This window comes from Bufo bufo, chromosome 9 (genome assembly GCF_905171765.1).
Source record: "Bufo bufo chromosome 9, aBufBuf1.1, whole genome shotgun sequence".
Lineage (NCBI taxonomy): Eukaryota > Metazoa > Chordata > Amphibia > Anura > Bufonidae > Bufo > Bufo bufo.
In genome coordinates, this window is record NC_053397.1 from 74,955,794 (window position 1) to 74,970,824 (window position 15,031).

A 15,031-nucleotide genomic window follows, 5' to 3' on the forward strand; every position below is an offset into this window, starting at 1 on the left:
TCTCCATGCACCTGAGCGGCTCCTAGGGGAGCTTTTATGTGCCTGATCCTGTGGGTGGAGCAGTAGCCAGGTTAACCTCTTAGTACCCGGTATGGAACATATCTCCCTTGCCAAATCAACCCCCTCACTTTATCACAATATATATATATCTTTTTTTAAGTAGGTTGTGTATTGCATAAAGTCACCTGATGAGTTGTCTTCACATTCCCAGGCCAGCACTGCTCATGGGCCATTATTTCCCTGGTCCTCCAGTGGTCTTTGTCTAGTGAGATCTTGTCGTCTTGAGATGTAACCCATGCGGTCAATCACTTGATGCAGCGGTGACAGTCACTGACCTTTCCCTTCTTTGACCAGTGATTTATCCTATATGCAGCCAATTTAAGATCAATGTTGCTTGAGTTTTGCATTTGGTAATTGAGATATTATTTCTTCGCAGAGGACTGCAGAGAGTGACATTCGGAGCTGTTGCCTCCTAGAAATTAAGCAGACAGAAGAGAAATATTCAGAGACCTTGGAATCGATAGAAAAGGTATGCGACAGGATCCATGATGGATATGACAGATTTCTGATCTCTCTTGTACTCGCTATAATTTTTGTATGAATGTTCCTGAAAATTGGACAGACTAGAATATGGTAGTATGCTGCACCCTTCTGGTCTTCAGACAACAACCGAAGCCTGGCGTCCATCGTAGATTGTAAGCCCTCGCGGGCAGGGCCCTCTCTCCTTCTGTACCAGTTTGTAACTCATCTTGTTCATGCTTAGTGTAATTGTCAGTATTATGTATGTGCCCCCTTTTCCATATAGTAATAATAATTAGGGGTGCACCGAAATTTCGGCAGCCGAAAATATCGGCCGAAAATGTACCTAATCCATTTCGGCCGATATTGTTACATATCGGCCGAAAATATGGGGTGTGGGATTTGTCACCCACCATCTGCGGGCGGGCGCCGGGCCGGCGGTTTACTGCATCTTTATTTCACCTTGACGCTCCAGTAAGAACTCTGCAGGCAGAGCGGAGGGCGGCGTAACGTCACTTACTCACGTGACGCGCCTGCTCCGCCTCCTTCATTCATAAAGTGGGCGGAGCAGGTGCGTCACGTGAGTAAGTGACGTTACGCCGCCCTCCGCTCTGCCTGCAGAGTTCTTACTGGAGCGTGACGATTGTAAGGTAAAATAAAGATGCAGTGAGTGATGCTGTGAGCAGCAGGGCCGGGGCTGTTATGGGTAGGGGGATCGGTCTATGGCACTGCTATGGGGAGGGGGGATCTGTGCACTGTTATGTGGAAAGGGATCTGTGCACTGTTATGGGGAAAGGGATCTGTGCACTGTTATGCCCATAACAGTGCACATATCCCCCCCCTCCATAACAGCGCCACCCACAGATCCCCCTCTCCATAACAGCGCCACCCACAGATCCCCCTCTCCATAACAGCGCCACCCACAGATCCCCCTCTCCATAACAGCGCCACCCACAGATCCCCCTCTCCATAACAGCGCCACCCACAGATCCCCCTCTCCATAACAGCGCCACCCACAGATCCCCCTCTCCATAACAGCGCCACCCACAGATCCCCCTCTCCATAACAGAGCCACCCACAGATCCCCCTCTCCATAACAGCGCCAATCATTAAAAAAAAAGTATTTTAAAAGTATTTGGGCAAAAAGGCAGTTTCGGTTTCGGTTTTCGGTCAAGGGCATCCTGAATTTTCGGTTTCGGTTTCGGACCAGAATTTTCATTTCGGTGCACCCCTATTTACTTGTGGCTGTCAGCTGTGGGAGAACTGTTGTCTCCTAGTAGTGCCGCACATGTAAGCATGGTTTTCCTGTCTCTGCCCTCAAAGGATTGTGAACCAAGATGTTCTGGAGCTTGTTCAGTAATGTTTTATGATGGTGTATGTCTGACCGGAACGTCTACTGTATTGTACTGCCAAAATGATGATGCTGTGAGTTCAGGTCAGAGGCACAGCGTTTGGCCTGGCAGTCTTACATTATTTCCATCTGTCCCTTCTTATACTTTCTGGAGGTGAGTTATAAGAGAAGGAAGAGAGTAACACATGAGGTCAGGATCAGAGTACACAGGATTTGTTTGTAGTCTGTAACCATGGAGACACATAGGTCTACATTGGAGCTGTATACACAATTGGTTAGGTATTTTTAAACAAACTTGATTCCGTTGTGTAATTTTCAGTGAAGTAAAGCACTAGAAACTGGTGACAAAAGTTCACATATTTTATATTTGATTCTTCTTTTACAGTTTTTTATGGATCCTCTGAAGAAATTTCTGCCTACAGCAGACTTGCAAAAAATATTTATTAATATTCCTGTAAGTAAAAAAATATAAAAATGCTTTATTGTCATCCCTGTACACCAGTTATTTTTTTTATACAGAAAATATATGCTAGAGACTAATACTAAATGTTTTATAGCATAATTTTGTACAGTAATTGATGCAATCCAATACAATTCTGTGGTGACAGGCAGGGGCGGATTGGCCATAGACCCTACAGGGAAATTGCCCAGTGGACTGATGCCTAGGTAGGCCACCCTAGCCCTCCTTATGGCCGCTGGGTACAATGATCTGATTCTCTCCTACGTACCTGTCTGGCGGCTGCAGGTGTCCTCCTTAATTCAATTGTATCAATGTCCTCAGGACAGCAATACTGTTCAATACTGTGGTGCAGGTGGCAGTATTTTGTGCTGCACTGTGGTATTTGGTTCAGCTGGGGCAGTATGTTGCTCTGCACTATGGTGTTTCTGGCCCTGCCTAATTATGTTGCCTTGCCTTCTGTCACCTTGGACCCACCTACAACATGGGGCCACTTAAATTTTTTTTTTCTCCAGGGCCACTTTTAGTTCCCAGTCCGCCCCGGTGACAGGTATCTAAGTACCTTCTTAAAGGGGTTGTCCACAGGGGATAGGTGATAAGTATCTTATTTGGGTGGTACACTGGAAACCACAGCAATCACAAGAATGGGGATATCAGGGTCTCCAGGCGTGCTGCCACCCCATTCAGTTCTATAGGACTGCCAAAAGAAAAGCTAACTACAGCTCTGTGGCTCCGTTCATCTATCTTTACCGGTCTTTTATGAAATCAGTGGTGGAGGGGCAGTGCAGTATGTGTCCCTCCATTCACTCGGAGAACTCACCCACATTTTCATGCTCGGTGGACCTCCCAGAGGTCATATCCCCACCAACTACATGAATGGTACCAGCGCGGCAGTAAACAGCCCCAGCCACATGTTTCAGGTAATCAGCTGGGTTGCGGTGAGTTAGACCGCCGCCAGTCTGCTATTGATGGCCTATTCTAAGGATATGCCATCAATTGTTCAGTCCCAGAGAACCCCTCTAAAGTTCTTTTTGTATACTTACATACTCATTTATCATTAACATTGTCCATCTACATCAGTGTATCTTGTATTGTTATAACTAAAATCTTTAATGCATACAGTAAATGATGCAGGACATTATAGGACAGGCATAAGCAACTTTCATTTTTAATGTGTTCTATGTCCGGTATTTTTCCCACGAATGCTGTGAATTCAAAATTTGTTGAATTTGAAGAAAACATCTGAAAATCTTGCACACTTTGTTAAAAATGTTACAATCAGTGTGTACTAACGATTTCTGCATATGGCTCAACTGTCATAAAACATGACTTATGACCAATCCACCGGATAGATGATAAGTGTCTGATCAGTGGGGGTCCCATCTCTGTGGTCCCATATACTACATTTGAATGGTGTGATGGTGCATCAATAACAAAGACAGGTGCACTCTGCAGTCTCACTAGACCCTCAAACTGATTTTAAAATTGAGAGATTAGTCAACATGTCCTACGGTGTAGAACATGTCTAAGCCCAGGCACCACGCCAAGGTTTCTCAAGTAGCCTGGGACCCTACACTCTCCTACCTGAGCCGTATGGGCAATACCAGGAGCCAGTGGGCAAATTACAGGAGCATAAGGCCGACTCACAAACAGCTCACCAGTTACCTCCAGCATGTAGCCATGCTTCCAATGGGAGGAGGGAGGAGTCTGCGAGTCCCACTCAAGACTGGCTGATATGTCCCAGGCCTCACAGGTGCACCTAAATGTGGCCTGTAGATGGAAAACAGGCACATTTAAATTGGAGTTTATACACCTCCAGGAATCTATATATACAAACTAAGAAGACAGGTTGGCATTAGCAGGAGGTGCAGATGGTGCATCCATGCTGCCACTCCATTAATCTCTTTGGGACTTACAAAGATAGCCAAGTTACAGTGCTTGGCTATCTTTGTCAGTCTCAGAGACTTTGAATTGAGCGGCATTATACATGCACTAAACCACCAATACATTCTCATGAATGGTGGGGGTCCCAGTGGTCATATCCCCAGTGACCAGACACATCACCTATCCTGTGCAAGTTCTAGATTCTAGGAATACCTCTAAAGGGGATTTCCAAGTTTTAACCCCCAGCATTTGGTACCTAAGGAAAGAATCATACTCATCTGATCCCTGCCAATCAGTTCGGTGCCATGGCTGTGTTTGGAGATCTTCTAGTCCCTGATCTATTTACTTTCAGCTGGTGTATGGACAGGATCATGTGTGCTCAGAGGTGACGTGTCCCCAAGCAGCAAGCCACTGATGGGTCATGTGCATGTCATCACTGAGTCTAGTCATTGACTGCGGCAGCACACGTGACCTCATCCACACCGAAAGTAAACAGGCTGAAGACCGGAAAATCAGTGACCAGGGGAACCAGGGGGCAGTTGAGTATAGTTCTTTCCTTAGGTGCAACACACTAAAGGGCTTCAGTAAAAAGGGGAATAGATCCTGGAAAACCCCTGAAGGATGCTGTATGATATATGAATTTAAATTCTGCTGTATATGCTGAGCTGTAGGTGGAATTGATCTGTGCAACCTTTTGAACATCTGTGCACACTTTGAAGAGGTCTTAGTTGATTAGGTCTGTGGCCTCCATGGATACTCTCTTAGGCAAAGAAAACTTTATTAAGGAAAGTTACTGTACCCAGAAAGGGTCTAGAACATGTATCTTATGGTGATATAAGGGTTTATTGGTAGGACCACGAGAGGTCAAGTATCCATATTACGCCTGTGTGAAAGCTGCTTTATTCACCATTATACTTTGGTTTTGTGCACAGGAGCTAGTGAAAGTGCACAAGAGCCTAGTGCTGGAGGTCAGCGACTCAGTCACACATAAAAACAGTCAAAACCTATACCAGATCTTCCTGAAATACAAAGAGAGGTATGATATTTTCCTTTTCCTTTGGTAATTTCAGATATACAGTAACTGACATGATATTTTATAGTGAATGGGTGACGACGACAAGCCACCCACAGGGCAGGGAACTACAGCTAAAGCCACATTCACTTAAAGGGATTCTCCAGGATTTAGCAACTGATGACCTATCCTTAGGATAGTTCATCAATTTCAGATGAGCGGGTGTCCGACACCCTGCACCCCTACCAATTGTCTTTTCAAGAGAATAGCTCTGGAAATAGGCGCCAGTACAACACAGTTGTGTCCATTGTGTAGTGGATAGAACCAGTAACTGCAGCGCTGCTCCCATTGAAGTGAATCGTGCCGTAGCCAGGTCTGTCCACTACGCAGTGGATGGAATGTGTAGTTCCAGATCTAATCCCGAATAGCTGGCAAGGGTGGGACACCCAGCGGGTATGCAGGATGTTGAACCCCCACCAATCTGTTATTAATAACTTATCCCAGGAATAGGTCATCAGTTGTTACATTTTGGAAAAGCCCTTTAAAGCTTCCGGCACATATGCCAAATGTATCCATAGGCCCCCATTCATCAGGCATGTACCAAAGGGTGCCCTTGGCATCTTTATTTCTGTGTAGAGTGGCATAGTAGACCAGCTTAGTGACTGAATGACTATATAGTGGCAGCGTTCCTTCAGAGGTCCATGGCAGGAGACCCTACCAATGTGTGCCTCTAATGGAAGTGCAGAGCCATAGATATCATCATATATTATTACTGTAGTACCTATGTTTTATATATGCTTTATGTCATCAAATGAGCCTTTTGCACAGTTGTTGATATTTTCCTTTTAAATCAGACTTCTCATTTATGGAGAATACTGTAGTCATGTGGAGTCGGCCATATCTATCCTGGATAGCATCTCCAAAACCAGAGAAGATGTCAGATTAAAGCTAGAGGTAAGTGGACAGTAATTGTTATATTACCAGATGACCGTGCAATTGCTAGCATTTATTAGGAAGTCCATGAATATTTTATCCCGCATTCTCTGTGCTGGACAACACCCAAAATGTTTTGGGCCATTGCCTAGTAGCAGATGCAGTATCAAGAGGATGAATTTCTGGAAGACCTTACTCATGTGGTGAATGGTGTAGTTACATGGCATCCTGTAGAAGTGCAGACAACGAGCAGTGTAGAAGTGTGCAGAAGAGCGGAAGGTCTTATATTTATTCCACTTCTGCAACGGCAGAAGAACAAGCGTTCATTTCAGATTATGATATAAACAGCATGCCATGATCCAGTTGCCTGCTGTTGGAAACTATTAGCCCAATCCACCAAGAAGGATATTTTAATGGGAAAATCATTTGTTCTTTTAAAACAGGAATGTTCAAAACGGGCTAATAATGGGAAATTCACCCTGCGAGACCTGCTTGTTGTTCCCATGCAGAGGGTTCTGAAGTATCACTTGCTGCTCCAGGTAAGCACTGGCTAAATGATTCTAAAGCTGATCATACATATAGGATAATGAGCAACAGTGGCAGCCAACAGGGAGAGCTGTGAGAAGATAGGGGTGGTAGTTTTGGCACAGATAAAACTAGTATTGGTTTACGGTGGCTGCCCAAACTCTGGCGCTCCCTGTGCAGCAGTGAATGCAGGGTGCACTATTCCCTTGGGTCACACGCTAGTCCTTTAGGGACTCCCGCCTGGTAGTAGGCAGAAGGGCAGGTGCAGGGCTGGATAATGGCAGTGGTGCAATGGTGGTGCAAGGCAATAACCAGACCAGCGTTGAGGTAAAAAATCCAGTCTTCTTTACTAAAGTAGTTAGGCAGTTCATAAAGAAAGACACTGGTAGCATTGAGTTCAGTCTCTCCACAGCACATACACAATCTTTCCAAGGCAAGATAGCTGACTTTGAGTCCCTCTATTAAAGAGGACCTGTCACCACTCCTGACATGCCTGGTTTAATGGCTACATGAATTCCCCATGTAACAACAATTCTGGAGCATCTTTTCTTATGGCTCTATGTTGTGCCATTCCTTTATTATTTCAACTAGAAGTTATGAATGAATTGCTAGCAGTCTGTAGTAAGGGTACAGAGGGGAGGTAACCAGCTGGGGGGTTGTCCCTGTATAGACACATTCTTTCCAATCAGTGCTGCCATTTTCAGTCTGTGCAGGTACAACCCCCCAACTTGTTACCTCCCCTCTGTACCCTTACTGCAGAATGACAGCAATTCATTCATAACTTGTAGTGCAAATAATAAAGGAATGGTACAACATAGAGACATAAGAATAGATGCTCCAAAATTGTTATTACATGGGGGATGCAGGTAGCTATTACAATAGGCATGTCAGGAGTGGTAAAGGACCTCTTTCACGCCAAACAACTTTGCAAGTCGACCAAAGGGGTGCACAATTCACAATATGTACTGCAGTTCGGGTAGCTAATCTTTTGTAAAAGCGTGGTAGGTGCCGAATCAATATACCCTTTCCACTTGCAGCAAGGTCTGTAGCCATAAGTGAGCGATTGCACTTATTGTATGCCCTTTGCACCAGACTTTTATATTGGCGCTCAACAATCTGTATATTCTGTTCTCTTTCTCTCTCAGAGGATTGCAACTTTTCCAAAGCAAGCAAGAATGGAGGCTCTTTGGAGCAGGCCTCACACTGCACAGGCAACCTGTAGCTTCTCACTCTCTGGCTGCTTGAACTGCAGTGCCCAGCTCCTTCCTCAGAGGGGCCAGGTCCAGCCCTCCTCCTTGTGAGTAGGGCACAATAAACTAAATAAAACAATAAAGCACCGAAAATAAGAAATGTTAACCCTTTGCAGTGGTCATCTGGAGCACTGTAACTGTCATTTGACAGATCCAAATTAGTGGATATTGTAACCTCCTAGACGGGCTACAAAAAAGTTAAAAATAATGTTAAAAGATATACAAAAAAATATAAAAATTTAAATCACCCCCCTCCTTTCCCTAGAATAAATACATAAACAACAAAAATATAAACATCATGGGCATCGCCACGTCCGAAAATGCCCGTACTATTAAAATATAAAAATATTTATCCCATACGGCAAATGGTGTAATGGAAAAAAATATCAAAATGGCCGATTCACCATTTCATTGCTTCTCTTACCCAAAACAGGTAAATTTTCCCGCATATAGAACGCCATAGGGATAAAACCCATACAACTGTGTCGGGATTGCATTTTTTTTTCCAATTCCACCCCATTTGGAATTTTTCCCCCTCTTCCCACTATATTGCATGCCATATTAAATGGTAGCATTAGAAAATGCAACTTGTCATACAAAAAACAAGCCCTCATATGGCTATGTGATTGGAAAAATAACAAAGACTCCAGGAAAACAAGGAATAAAAATAAAAACACAAAAACGAAAAAACCTCCAGTATCCAAGGGGCTAAAGGGGAAATCTAGACATAGTGACCTAATATGTCACGGATACACGTGATATTTATTCAGTGCTGTAAGAAGCTTATGTTATATTGAAATAGAACATTTATTCAGTAAATAATAGAGAATCTCCTAGATGAATGCTTATATGTGTTTTTGTTGCTGAAGTTATTCACAATTGCACAATTTGCAAAGACGCCGCAAAGACACATGCTGTAGTCAGTCTACAATCTAGTGTACATGCTGTAGTCAGTCTACAATCTAGTGTACATGCTGTAGTCAGTCTACAATCTAGTGTACATGCTGTAGTCAGTCTACAATCTAGTGTACATGCTGTAGTCAGTCTACAATCTAGTGCACATGCTGTAGTCAGTCTACAATCTAGTGTACATGCTGTAGTCAGTCTACAATCTAGTGTACATGCTGTAGTCAGTCTACAATCTAGTGTACATGCTGTAGTCAGTCTACAATCTAGTGTAAATGCTGTAGTCAGTCTACAATCTAGTGTACATGCTGTAGTCAGTCTACAATCTAGTGTACATGCTGCAGCCTGTCTACAATCTAGTATACATGCTGTAGTCAGCCTACAATCTAGTGTACATGCTGTAGTCAGTCTACAATCTAGTGTACATGCTGTAGTCAGCCTACAATCTAGTGTACATGCTGTAGTCAGTCTACAATCTAGTGTACATACTGTAGTCAGTCTACAATCTAGTGTACATGCTGTAGTCAGTCTACAATCTAGTGTACATGCTGTAGTCAGTCTACAATCTAGTGTACATGCTGTAGTCAGTCTACAATCTAGTGTAAATGCTGTAGTCAGTCTACAATCTAGTGTACATGCTGTAGTCAGTCTACAATCTAGTGTACATGCTGTAGTCAGTCTACAATCTAGTGTACATGCTGTAGTCAGTCTACAATCTAGTGTACATGCTGTAGTCAGTCTACAATCTAGTGCACATGCTGTAGTCAGTCTACAATCTAGTGCACATGCTGTAGTCAGTCTACAATCTAGTGTACATGCTGTAGTCAGTCTACAATCTAGTGTACATGCTGTAGTCAGTCTACAATCTAGTGTACATGCTGTAGTCAGTCTACAATCTAGTGTAAATGCTGTAGTCAGTCTACAATCTAGTGTACATGCTGTAGTCAGTCTACAATCTAGTGTACATGCTGCAGCCTGTCTACAATCTAGTATACATGCTGTAGTGAGCCTACAATCTAGTGTACATGCTGTAGTCAGTCTACAATCTAGTGTACATGCTGTAGTCAGCCTACAATCTAGTGTACATGCTGTAGTCAGTCTACAATCTAGTGTACATACTGTAGTCAGTCTACAATCTAGTGTACATGCTGTAGTCAGTCTACAATCTAGTGTACATGCTGTAGTCAGTCTACAATCTAGTGTACATGCTGTAGTCAGTCTACAATCTAGTGTAAATGCTGTAGTCAGTCTACAATCTAGTGTACATGCTGTAGTCAGTCTACAATCTAGTGTACATGCTGCAGCCTGTCTACAATCTAGTGTACATGCTGTAGTCAGTCTACAATCTAGTGTACATGCTGTAGTCAGTCTACAATCTAGTGTACATGCTGTAGTCAGTCTACAATCTAGTGTACATGCTGTAGTCAGTCTACAATCTAGTGTACATGCTGTAGTCAGCCTACAATCTAGTGTACATGCTGTAGTCAGTCTACAATCTAGTGTACATGCTGTAGTCAGCCTACAATCTAGTGTACATGCTGCAGTTTGCCTACAATCTAGTGTACATGCTGCAGCCTGTCTACAATCTAGTGTACATGCTGTAGTCAGTCTACAATCTAGTGTACATGCTGCAGCCTGTCTACAATCTAGTGTACATGCTGTAGTCAGTCTACAATCTAGTGTACATGCTGTAGTCAGTCTACAATCTAGTGTACATGCTGTAGTCAGTCTACAATCTAGTGTACATGCTGTAGTCAGTCTACAATCTAGTGTACATGCTGTAGTCAGTCTACAATCTAGTGTACATGCTGTAGTCAGTCTACAATCTAGTGTAAATGCTGCAGCCTGTCTACAATCTAGTGTACATGCTGTAGTCAGCCTACAATCTAGTGTACATGCTGTAGTCAGTCTACAATCTACTGTACATACTGTAGTCAGTCTACAATCTAGTGTACATGCTGTAGTCAGTCTACAATCTAGTGTACATGCTGTAGTCAGTCTACAATCTAGTGTAAATGCTGCAGCCTGTCTACAATCTAGTGTACATGCTGTAGTCAGCCTACAATCTAGTGTACATGCTGTAGCCAGCCTATAATCTAGTGTACATGCTGTAGTCAGCCTACAATCTAGTGTACATGCTGTAGTCAGTCTACAATCTAGTGTACATGCTGTAGTCAGTCTACAATCTAGTGTACATGCTGTAGTCAGTCTACAATCTAGTGTACATGCTGCAGCCTGTCTACAATCTAGTGTACATGCTGCAGTCTGTCTACAATCTAGTTTACATGCTGTAGTCAGCCTACAATCTAGTGTACATGCTGTAGTCAGTCTACAATCTAGTGTACATGCTGTAGTCAGCCTACAATCTAGTGTACATGCTGTAGTCAGCCTACAATCTAGTGTACATGCTGTAGTCAGTCTACAATCTAGTGTACATGCTGTAGTCAGTCTACAATCTAGTGTACATGCTGTAGTCAGTCTACAATCTAGTGTACATGCTGTAGTCAGCCTACAATCTAGTGTACATGCTGTAGTCTGCCTACAATCTAGTGTACATGCTGTAGTCAGCCTACAATCTAGTGCACATGGTGTAGTCAGTCTACAATCTAGTGTACATGCTGCAGTTTGCCTACAATCTAGTGTACATGCTGTAGTCAGTCTACAATCTAGTGTACATGCTGTAGTCAGTCTACAATCTAGTGTAAATGATGCAGCCTGTCTACAATCTAGTGTACATGCTGCAGCCTGTCTACAATCTAGTGTACATGCTGTAGTCAGTCTACAATCTAGTGTACATGCTGTAGTACGTCTACAATCTAGTGTACATGCTGCAGCCTGTCTACAATCTAGTGTACATGCTGCAGCCTGTCTACAATCTAGTGTACATGCTGCAGCCTGTCTACAATCTAGTGTACATGCTGTAGTCAGTCTACAATCTAGTGTACATGCTGTAGTCAGTCTACAATCTAGTGTACATGCTGTAGTCAGTCTACAATCTACTGTACATACTGTAGTCAGTCTACAATCTAGTGTACATGCTGTAGTCAGTCTACAATCTAGTGTACATGCTGTAGTCAGTCTACAATCTAGTGTAAATGCTGCAGCCTGTCTACAATCTAGTGTACATGCTGTAGTCAGCCTACAATCTAGTGTACATGCTGTAGCCAGCCTATAATCTAGTGTACATGCTGTAGTCAGCCTACAATCTAGTGTACATGCTGTAGTCAGTCTACAATCTAGTGTACATGCTGTAGTCAGTCTACAATCTAGTGTACATGCTGTAGTCAGTCTACAATCTAGTGTACATGCTGCAGCCTGTCTACAATCTAGTGTACATGCTGCAGTCTGTCTACAATCTAGTTTACATGCTGTAGTCAGCCTACAATCTAGTGTACATGCTGTAGTCAGTCTACAATCTAGTGTACATGCTGTAGTCAGCCTACAATCTAGTGTACATGCTGTAGTCAGCCTACAATCTAGTGTACATGCTGTAGTCAGTCTACAATCTAGTGTACATGCTGTAGTCAGTCTACAATCTAGTGTACATGCTGTAGTCAGTCTACAATCTAGTGTACATGCTGTAGTCAGCCTACAATCTAGTGTACATGCTGTAGTCTGCCTACAATCTAGTGTACATGCTGTAGTCAGCCTACAATCTAGTGCACATGGTGTAGTCAGTCTACAATCTAGTGTACATGCTGCAGTTTGCCTACAATCTAGTGTACATGCTGTAGTCAGTCTACAATCTAGTGTACATGCTGTAGTCAGTCTACAATCTAGTGTACATGCTGTAGTCAGTCTACAATCTAGTGTACATGCTGTAGTCAGTCTACAATCTAGTGTACATGCTGTAGTCAGTCTACAATCTAGTGCACATGCTGTAGTCAGTCTACAATCTAGTGTACATGCTGTAGTCAGTCTACAATCTAGTGTACATGCTGTAGTCAGTCTACAATCTAGTGTACATGCTGTAGTCAGTCTACAATCTAGTGTAAATGCTGTAGTCAGTCTACAATCTAGTGTACATGCTGTAGTCAGTCTACAATCTAGTGTACATGCTGCAGCCTGTCTACAATCTAGTATACATGCTGTAGTCAGCCTACAATCTAGTGTACATGCTGTAGTCAGTCTACAATCTAGTGTACATGCTGTAGTCAGCCTACAATCTAGTGTACATGCTGTAGTCAGTCTACAATCTAGTGTACATACTGTAGTCAGTCTACAATCTAGTGTACATGCTGTAGTCAGTCTACAATCTAGTGTACATGCTGTAGTCAGTCTACAATCTAGTGTACATGCTGTAGTCAGTCTACAATCTAGTGTAAATGCTGTAGTCAGTCTACAATCTAGTGTACATGCTGTAGTCAGTCTACAATCTAGTGTACATGCTGTAGTCAGTCTACAATCTAGTGTACATGCTGTAGTCAGTCTACAATCTAGTGTACATGCTGTAGTCAGTCTACAATCTAGTGCACATGCTGTAGTCAGTCTACAATCTAGTGCACATGCTGTAGTCAGTCTACAATCTAGTGTACATGCTGTAGTCAGTCTACAATCTAGTGTACATGCTGTAGTCAGTCTACAATCTAGTGTACATGCTGTAGTCAGTCTACAATCTAGTGTAAATGCTGTAGTCAGTCTACAATCTAGTGTACATGCTGTAGTCAGTCTACAATCTAGTGTACATGCTGCAGCCTGTCTACAATCTAGTATACATGCTGTAGTCAGCCTACAATCTAGTGTACATGCTGTAGTCAGTCTACAATCTAGTGTACATGCTGTAGTCAGCCTACAATCTAGTGTACATGCTGTAGTCAGTCTACAATCTAGTGTACATACTGTAGTCAGTCTACAATCTAGTGTACATGCTGTAGTCAGTCTACAATCTAGTGTACATGCTGTAGTCAGTCTACAATCTAGTGTACATGCTGTAGTCAGTCTACAATCTAGTGTACATGCTGTAGTCAGTCTACAATCTAGTGTACATGCTGTAGTCAGTCTACAATCTAGTGTACATGCTGCAGCCTGTCTACAATCTAGTGTACATGCTGTAGTCAGTCTACAATCTAGTGTACATGCTGTAGTCAGTCTACAATCTAGTGTACATGCTGTAGTCAGTCTACAATCTAGTGTACATGCTGTAGTCAGTCTACAATCTAGTGTACATGCTGTAGTCAGCCTACAATCTAGTGTACATGCTGTAGTCAGTCTACAATCTAGTGTACATGCTGTAGTCAGCCTACAATCTAGTGTACATGCTGCAGTTTGCCTACAATCTAGTGTACATGCTGCAGCCTGTCTACAATCTAGTGTACATGCTGTAGTCAGTCTACAATCTAGTGTACATGCTGCAGCCTGTCTACAATCTAGTGTACATGCTGTAGTCAGTCTACAATCTAGTGTACATGCTGTAGTCAGTCTACAATCTAGTGTACATGCTGTAGTCAGTCTACAATCTAGTGTACATGCTGTAGTCAGTCTACAATCTAGTGTACATGCTGTAGTCAGTCTACAATCTAGTGTACATGCTGTAGTCAGTCTACAATCTAGTGTAAATGCTGCAGCCTGTCTACAATCTAGTGTACATGCTGTAGTCAGCCTACAATCTAGTGTACATGCTGTAGTCAGTCTACAATCTACTGTACATACTGTAGTCAGTCTACAATCTAGTGTACATGCTGTAGTCAGTCTACAATCTAGTGTACATGCTGTAGTCAGTCTACAATCTAGTGTAAATGCTGCAGCCTGTCTACAATCTAGTGTACATGCTGTAGTCAGCCTACAATCTAGTGTACATGCTGTAGCCAGCCTATAATCTAGTGTACATGCTGTAGTCAGCCTACAATCTAGTGTACATGCTGTAGTCAGTCTACAATCTAGTGTACATGCTGTAGTCAGTCTACAATCTAGTGTACATGCTGTAGTCAGTCTACAATCTAGTGTACATGCTGCAGCCTGTCTACAATCTAGTGTACATGCTGCAGTCTGTCTACAATCTAGTTTACATGCTGTAGTCAGCCTACAATCTAGTGTACATGCTGTAGTCAGTCTACAATCTAGTGTACATGCTGTAGTCAGCCTACAATCTAGTGTACATGCTGTAGTCAGCCTACAATCTAGTGTACATGCTGTAGTCAGCCTACAATCTAGTGTACATGCTGTAGTCAGTCTACAATCTAGTGTACATGCTGTAG

At 42.9% G+C, this 15,031-nt stretch overlaps 1 protein-coding gene across 2 annotated transcripts in view; it reads left to right on the forward strand.

Annotated features, from left to right (window-relative positions):
- VAV3 (vav guanine nucleotide exchange factor 3) overlaps positions 1-15,031 on the forward strand; it is a 259,355-nt gene that overhangs the window by 102,551 nt on the left and 141,773 nt on the right. For both annotated transcript variants that reach the window (XM_040408568.1, XM_040408569.1), the window contains exons 6-10: positions 437-529; positions 2,256-2,324; positions 5,144-5,247; positions 6,078-6,177; positions 6,600-6,695. In XM_040408568.1, the coding sequence (XP_040264502.1) occupies positions 437-529; positions 2,256-2,324; positions 5,144-5,247; positions 6,078-6,177; positions 6,600-6,695 (462 nt within the window). The remainder of the gene's footprint in view (positions 1-436; positions 530-2,255; positions 2,325-5,143; positions 5,248-6,077; positions 6,178-6,599; positions 6,696-15,031) is intronic.